The 8010-nt window shown below is 34.6% G+C and overlaps 1 protein-coding gene and 1 long non-coding RNA gene across 3 annotated transcripts; one reads left to right on the plus strand and one right to left on the minus strand.

Moving 5' to 3' along the window:
• Positions 1–945: 945 nt before the first annotated feature.
• Positions 946–4539, plus strand: LOC111318124 (uncharacterized). Its single transcript, XR_016333779.1, has 4 exons — positions 946–1455; positions 1612–2350; positions 3944–4080; positions 4205–4539. It is a non-coding gene; the product is annotated as an uncharacterized LOC111318124 (long non-coding RNA).
• A 736-nt stretch (positions 4540–5275) lies between these two features.
• Positions 5276–8010, minus strand: LOC111318123 (uncharacterized protein At4g15970-like). 2 transcript variants are annotated; one of them, XM_022920788.2, is made up of 5 exons: positions 7477–7953; positions 7199–7213; positions 6715–7077; positions 5649–6130; positions 5276–5530 (listed from the first exon to the last, which is right to left on the minus strand). In XM_022920788.2, exons 1-5 carry the CDS (start codon positions 7801–7803, stop codon positions 5461–5463), a joined length of 1257 nt encoding a protein of 418 aa, XP_022776523.2. In that variant the 5' UTR covers positions 7804–7953; the 3' UTR covers positions 5276–5460. The 2 variants fall into 2 exon arrangements, with proteins under 2 accessions (XP_022776523.2, XP_022776524.2); XM_022920789.2 differs by lacking the exon at positions 7199–7213 and having other exon boundaries at positions 7477–8010.

Below are 8010 nucleotides of genomic sequence, written 5' to 3' on the forward strand. Positions count from 1 at the left end.
GATGTACCTAATCCCATGGCCAAAACAGCAGGTCAATGAGATGAGAAGCCAAAATGAAACTGTGAGCTTTTACATGACAAAGACATAAATACTGATCTGATGATCAGAAAAGAAACCAACGGAAGCTTCTTCGAAACCTCACATAATAAAGCCATTGCTGTACCAACTTACATCAAAGGAAAAATGGTTTGGAACAAAGATGACAAATGTTGGAAGGTTGTCTCCCATGCTACCAAACTCTATCTCATTCAACTTATAGGAATAGGAAAGAGCACTGCATCTGCATGCCATGCAACTTTCGTGCTATAGCTTTAAACTAACTACATTGTATGAGTAAAGGAAACTACGTTCCCACCCAAGAACAATAAATAAATCTAGAAAAAAGGAAGCTGCAGATATACGATCAAACTTTTGAATATTATTCATTTTGATTCAAAGAATCATCTCATTTGTTCTTTGATAAAAAAAAAAAGTCTCACGAAAATGAATTTAAATTTTTACATACATCTATTACAATAGATCGTCACAAACTTTTAATGGTTATGAGATTATATTTGATTATATATATACATATATTTGTTTCACTCATATAGTGGATGCGTCCAATTCTAATTATGTATAATATTTTTAATTGAGTTTAGTGTTTTTAATTAGTTTAACGAATTATCAAAAAATATAAAATATTAGTAAAAATATAAAAACCATCAGATATAGAAGTCCTTCCAATTTTTTATATAAAACACATCTTTTTTACTTATTAAAAAAAAAAAAAAAAAACCTCTTTTTTATTACATATTTTTCATATAAAATACAGCTTTTTTGGCACACGTACCAACGTGCCAAACTCTAGCAAAGTGGGTTTTCTAGACTTCTACAAATCTGAAGTGGCCCAACTAATTAGGCCTTAAGATCAAGCAAAAAAACTATTGGTACCTGAACTTTTTTGCTCAGTTGGGCCTGAACTTCATTCCTGAAAATTCACTATTGTTTGTTATTATAATTATCTACCATTGCCCATTTGGTTAAAATTTTTTTAAAATTATTATCCAGATTGAAAATCAGTTCTTGTTCAAAAAAGAAAAATCTGATAACGTTTGCATAAGCATAAGAAGCTGACAGATTTTACCACCAAAAAAAATGCTCGCTTCTAATGGAGGTTCCCGTTCTCACAAGTTTTCATACAGTTTCTTGCATTTCCTTTTTGACCCGTTTCTCTTCAAAGCCTGTTTTTTTTTTTTTTCTATTCCTTCTTTGGTCCCAAAAGTTTTTTGTTGTAAAAGATTGAGATATAAATCGAGGTCTCTTGTTAAAATTTCGATGAGTATGAAGAAACAATATAGCTCATTAAATGGGTACTGAAACAACATTGAAGAGAATAGCGGCGTAGTCGAAGTCATTGCCTGTGCTTGAATTTTACTTGGGCTCGCCTTTTCAGTCGTCTTCCTTGAGATTTTGGTATCTGCCCTTTCAATTTATTTCATTTTTGTTTTGCTTTTTAAAAATTTTAATTTTCCCATAGGCACGTCTTTGGTGAATGGGTATTTTTTAATTTGCATATTTATGCATGTTCCAAGGGGTAGAGCAAGGTTTTATATTATGGTTTTGTTGCAGGATACTGTTGAAAGAGAGATATCTGTTATGGTTGATGGTGTAATGGACGAGAAGCTAACAGCAAGGGTCTTGTTGTCATGTTAATCTTGTTGAACTCAAAAGCTCTGTTTCTCTATGCCTTAGAACATTACTTGCTGCCTGTCTTTGGTTAGAATTGCATATAGCAACTCAAAACGGTTGCCATGTAACCAGTTGCCACTGAGGTTATCACAATTTGCTCACTTTGGTCTGGTTGTATATTAAAATTATTAGGAGAACCTTCGATTATCAGTATTAAGATTTTGACTTTTATGTTGGGGCAAATTTTAGGTATTAAATATCTTGTTTAATTAATTTAAGATACTAACATGCCTCACAGCTCAAATTACAACCGATGAGTGATGAGAGGTTTTACATGTTCCCTCAACTTCTTCAGTGCTGGAAGTACCAAAATTGCTTCAAATTTTCCTAATCTTTATTGTTCCCTTAAAAACTCTGACTTAGATTGCTGTTATGAATTGATATTTTTCTCTGAGTACACTTTCGAGCAATCTTGTCATAAAGTTAAAACAAAAGCTTTGCATTAAGCTATAGTTGTGACCTATATTTTCCTTCTTGATTTCTAGTTTCTAGCCTCAACTTTTTTTTCAATGCTTATACATTTGAGATTCTCACCTATATCTTTTTTTTTCTCTTTCCATGAATATTCTCTCGAAAGATGTATCAAATGTGCCTTTACAACAAAGGTTCCTAGGAAAAGGTCTTATCCCATCTTTAATTCTTTAATATCATGCTATAAGCTATATCAACCAAACATCAAATTTAAATTTGAAATCATACGTAAACTATGAGATTTCATTTTAGTTATTTTACCTCAAAAATCATTTCTTATGGTTGGCTGTTTCTGTGAAATTTCTTGTTTTACATGCAAATTTCATATTAGCTGCTGCACTGAATGTGTTTTGGCATTGTTTTCCTTGTCATGCTCTGGTATATAAAAGGCGTTCTTATATTCACATTCTTTTGTAATTTGTTTAAGCATTCATCAGGTGTCCTATGGCTCTTCTGTGCTTCATTAAAGAAGCATTATTGTAACTTTACTTTAGAAAGATCACTAAATCAAATATCACTCTAAGTCTTATGTTGTAGTTTAGTCAGCTCTGAATTACTAACAGTGCCTTTTCTTTTCACTTGTTTTCTGGAAATAATTACGATTCATGCAATATTTGGGTAATCCTTTGTTGTACTTGGTTTTTGGAACAGTTTGCTTGCCTTTTGGCTATAAATTGACTTTTGCTATAAAATTGTTTAACCATAACCTAATTACATCAGTTATGAAGCATATCATGTTGCAACATTGAGATTAAGAGTAAAACAATTTTAATAATTTCAAACTATTACAGCAGATGCTCCATAGCACAATAAGACCATCAGTTCAGACTAGCTCTTTTTTTTTTTCTTTTGTACATAAATGTAACATGTGCTTGAGTGCTTGATAGGTAATGTATAAAATTTTCTATTTTTGCAAATTGGCTTCACATTATGAAAAATCTAACAATTATCAAAGGAAAATGAGAATTTGTAGGAGCTTTTCAAGAAAGAATCTAAAGCATTTGCAATAGGAAGGTTCACATATTTGCAATAATTTCCCCTTTGTTTAATGGACCTCTTGTCTTGTGTTAGCATCCTTCAGAATGCTGCAAATGAGAGAAAGAATTTGAGACATATTAATGATGAAAAGAACATGGGGAAGAAATCTTTTAGATTTGAAATAAGAACTTATGGAGAAACTGAAGGAATGGAAATGGAAGTTAGATGAAACAATGTTGTGGTGGTTGAGATTGAAGAGATCTATAATTGTGTTGTCATTGTTGTTTGCTTTCTCAAAGAGAGAAACTGAGAAAAAGAAACTGAACAAAAGGAAAAGGGGCGGTTCTGCCAATTTAAAGAGATAAAATTATATTAGGAATGCTAAGTTAGTCCTATGATTCTGGAAGACTTCATCATAAAAGCATGTTCAGCATCTTAGGGCTTCACTAGCATCATCAATTAGAAACTTACTTTTCCCATCCAGAAGAAAGGGAAAAAAAGCCCTGTATCCTCTTAGCTTTGTTAATATTTTTTTTCCGGTAGTACCTATCTTTTTGTCAGCTACTTGCATCTAAAGACATTCATGAATTAAACTAGTGTATTTATTTTGTTTTCTTTTTTTTTTTCTTTTTAATACAGAGCATTTATTTTGTTTCTGGATCTTATGTACAATATGTGCATCCTTTTTCTAACTTACTGGTGATAAAATTATTCTTACATGGTCATGTTTGGCCGCTTTTATTTTCACATGGGAGATGATCAGTGGTTTGCGAACTTTTGGAAGGGAAAAGCCTATGGTGAAGGCCGCTCCTATTCAAAATCTGGCGATGTCTTCTTTTGCCATTTTGAAGATGGTCGGCGACATGGCCACTTCCTTTATATTACTGCTTATGGAGCAAGGTGTGGATCCAGTTCTCGATATGACTTACATGGCATGCCTCAGAATTTTCATTAACATTTTACCATTAATCACCTGTGATTTCCATTTTATACTAATCATGTTACAAGACTTCTATATGTACAGGTACATTGAGATCTGGAATGAGGGTGTTCTCATGAGCCCGCAGCAAATGGACACTGATGCTGTTCTTGGATAAAGTCTATAGTCTTTTTTTTTTTTTTTTTGGCTATATCATTTGTTTTCATTTATGTGATATAGCCACTATTTTTGCACCCCTTGTCCAGATGGTATTTTGTATGGTCTATGTAGCCCCCGTGTACATTGCACACATACTAAATTGAGAAGCCTCAATATTTTATTTGTATAAAGTTTTCTTGTAAATTTTTGTTCATTTTTAAGACTCTATTTCCTCTAATGGAAGACACAGCTTATTATTATTATTATTATTAGAGACAGAGCACGTCACCTGTTAAAAGCATGATAATTTTAACAAACATGGAATTCGAACTCACGCCCAAATAAAGATTCAAATGTTCGGGTCTTTCTATAATTTTGGTATTTGGGAATGGTTACAACAACAAAAATCAGGGTGGCAAAAGTTGTAACTGTAATCAATGCATTGGGATGCATTTCCATGAGGATAAGCAGCCATTCGAATTTAAGAAATGATGATCTCGTGTTTTAAATCTGGAGATGAGTGGGATGGGAAGAAATGTTTTGTAAGCAACCACGTCCTCTCGGTAGCCAACATTGTGGACCAAAGGCAAAGCTTCAACAATTTCATCAATTTTCTTGCCATCTTTCTCCACTGGGATCCCTGACATGAAGCACTCAGACGTTCTTGGCTAATGCTAGTAGTCTCGGTAACAGAAAACTATGTTAGAAGAACTAGGCTGCTTTATCATTCCCTCAACCCAAAACAGAATAGATTAAATCAGGAAATATACATTGAAGATTTTGGTTTGCCTTTTCCCCTTCACATTTTTGTTTTTCATTTTACTAAAAGGGTTTTGGTGGAAGACCTTTCGAGCATTTCAAGTTCAGATATATACTTACTAAATCGAGACATTCCGGTGAGCTTACTTTCTATAACAACAAGATACATTATCATGCTAACATTTCTCATGTAGCAAACAGAAAATGAGGTCTACTTGGATTAGAGAAGGAACAAAGAGGAAGGTGACGGTTGGTGCATGAAGCAATGGAAGCCAATGAACAATAATTATCCAAAAATAAGAAGTCAATGGACAATGTAAGGTCACTATCATCAACTCAGTGTGTAAGTGAGAATTATCACAGAAAATAAAAAGGAACCAGAAAGCTTTACCCCCTCATTATCTATGGACAGTAAATACTTCTAAACATATGCACAATTCCAATCAATCTTCTTCCTCTTGTTGAAAATCCATCTCCGGAGGTGGTGAACCAAAATGGCGTAAAGAATCGAGACTGTAACACAGTTAAGAAAATAGAGAAACTATTTTGAGGGAAGATCATATTAAGTTGCAGTGAATAGGATGATAGGGAAAAAGAAAAAAAATTGTCCAGATTTAGACAGCAAGAGTACCTGCAGTTCTGAGGGACCCTCCAGGAGATGATAGATTCATTCTTCAGATCTGGTGGCAATGACATGAAAGCTCTCCAGTCTTGAAGCATAATTTTGAGATCATGAAGCTTGCTATCCATACCAAAACAGCAATTTACATGCATTGTGCATACTAGATTCAAATCTTTGCTAGGTTCACAAAGACCACCAAAATAAGCAGTATCCAAAAATCTAATCTTCAGTCCAATATCTGAGATGAAAGGATGGAACTTAATCATATTGAGAACATCCTGATCATGATATCCAGGATAAGTCTCATGAGCAGAAAACCAGAATTTGTAGAATGCTATTGACCGATTATTAGACTTTACATAGTTAAATCCCCCATTGGGTCTGTTATTCATATCATCAGGTCTGCCTAAAAAATTGTCACATGCAATCTGGAAATCAGCATCTGGAAAGAACCGTGGAAATGGATCCCTAAACCACATGATATCAGCATCCTGGAGAAGTAAAGCAATGAAAAAGGCATTAAATATTTAGATAAGCATTTTCAAAAGTTTCATTAGATTTGGATAAGATCCATAAATATAACTGAGTAAAGCTATGAACATGTGAGACAAGACTGCATCTAAGAAAAAAAAGGTTGTAGTCACCCCAGCTATCCCCCATTTGTGTATCAACATGTTAGACAAGACTGTATCTAAGCTTGTCTATTTCTGCTGACCAAAATAAATACTGATACATTTCACAACAGACAACAGATACAACACCACAAAAATGAACCTTTGCAAGAACAGAGAGAATAACACTCTTGTTACCGCAAAAATGATTGTCAATACACAACACATATTCATACCAGAAATGTCAAGAACACAGACCAAAGTCCTATTTTGAACACAGAACATATGCATACCAGTTTGTCAAGCATGCACCATGTGAACACACAACCTTTCAGTTAGATATCAGGCTACCCATATAGGAAGAACCATCATTCTAAAGCAGAAACATTAATGCAAACAACAGATTGAACGAGCTTGGTCAAATTAATGAGAATAAGTTTTCAAGAAAGAGAAAAGGCAAATACCGTGAAAACAAAACTATAACCCAACTCGAGGACAGATCGCAGGAAATCAATCCTTCTCCACATCATCTTCAAGTAGTGTGGAGTCATAAAATATGCTTCCTGATGAAAATCAACATCCTCGGTGACAAGAGCAAAGCAATGCTTATGTATAATTCTACAACGATTATATGCCTTTTCATCCAAGGCAACAATCACCAAATGGTCCAAAAGCCTACGTGTGCCATCTCCAAGCATAAAGCTCTTAAGGAAAAGGTCAACAACTGAATTGGGACTTGCCCAGGCGTCATTTAAAGTCGTTAAAATAACAGTCTTATTCACCATAGAAGCATTCTTCAAAACTTCTTCAAGCTGTTGCGTGGGATTCTGCAGGAAAACAACTTTAAATGTAAATATATTCAGGGAAACACCTTGGATTGCTTTTGCAGCTGTTGGTCTAGCTGTTTCAGTAAACCCTAAATTCATATTCAAATGAAGTAAGCAGTACCTCAGAATCGATTATCTGAAAACGTCATATATATAAACTCATCAAACAGAATGAATTCATGATTCTGATAAGATGACTTCCATAAACACAAGACTCTACCAAGCACTAGCTCCATGCTTTATCAAGCTGGGAAATTTTAAACTGAATAGCCTCTTTGTTACTAGTAATGTGAAGCAAGGAATTGTTTTTGAAATCTAATTGATAAGGAAATTATTCATGTAATTTGAAATTAAGTTTCAATTAATTATATTAAAAAGAAAGAAGAAAAGAGAACTAACCGGAGAAGAAGCGTAGTTATTGAGGTAGGAAGGGAAAATGCGAGCGAAAGAGGAAGAAGAAAGGGAAGCGGACGACAAAGGGAGTAAGCGGAGGGAATCAGAGGCAGTGTAAAGAAGCAAAGCGGAAAGCGTGAGGACCGTGAAAATGAGAGCTGCTCGGCGGATGAGCATCGAAATTTCAGGAGACATAGCGGCGGAAGAAGAGGAAGGGAAAGAGCAGTCACGAGGAGGGAGAGGAGGAGCGAAGGAGCAGCAAGTTGAAACTTGTGGAGAAGGTGGAACCCGTCTCCTGTGAAACCTTAAAGCCGACTGATGCGGGGACGACATCAACCGACAGCAATAATAATTTCATTATTTTCCTTTTTTACCATAAAAATAATATTAAAAAAAAAAAAACCATCGGTAGAAGAGTAACGAGGCTGGCTGTTCCAGATTTCCGATTTCTCAGCTTCCCTTTGTTCCAAAAAAATAAAAGACTGAAGAGAAAGAGAGAGAACCAGAAAGTTTAGCCAGTTAGCCAACTTGAAAAAGTGG

This window comes from Durio zibethinus, chromosome 2 (genome assembly GCF_047325235.1).
Source record: "Durio zibethinus cultivar Kanyao isolate XHJ-2024 chromosome 2, ASM4732523v1, whole genome shotgun sequence".
Classification (NCBI taxonomy): Eukaryota; Viridiplantae; Streptophyta; class Magnoliopsida; order Malvales; family Malvaceae; genus Durio; species Durio zibethinus.

Coding starts and splice junctions, on each gene's coding strand:
- LOC111318123 (XM_022920788.2), bottom strand. CDS start 7,803: ATGTCGTCCCCGCATCAGTCGGCTTTAAGGTTTCACAGGAGACGGGTT. Junction 6,131..6,714: donor GTTATAGTTTTGTTTTCACG/GTATTTGCCTTT, acceptor TTACTTCTCCAG/GATGCTGATATCATGTGGTT. Junction 5,531..5,648: donor AGGGTCCCTCAGAACTGCAG/GTACTCTTGCTG, acceptor ACTGTGTTACAG/TCTCGATTCTTTACGCCATT.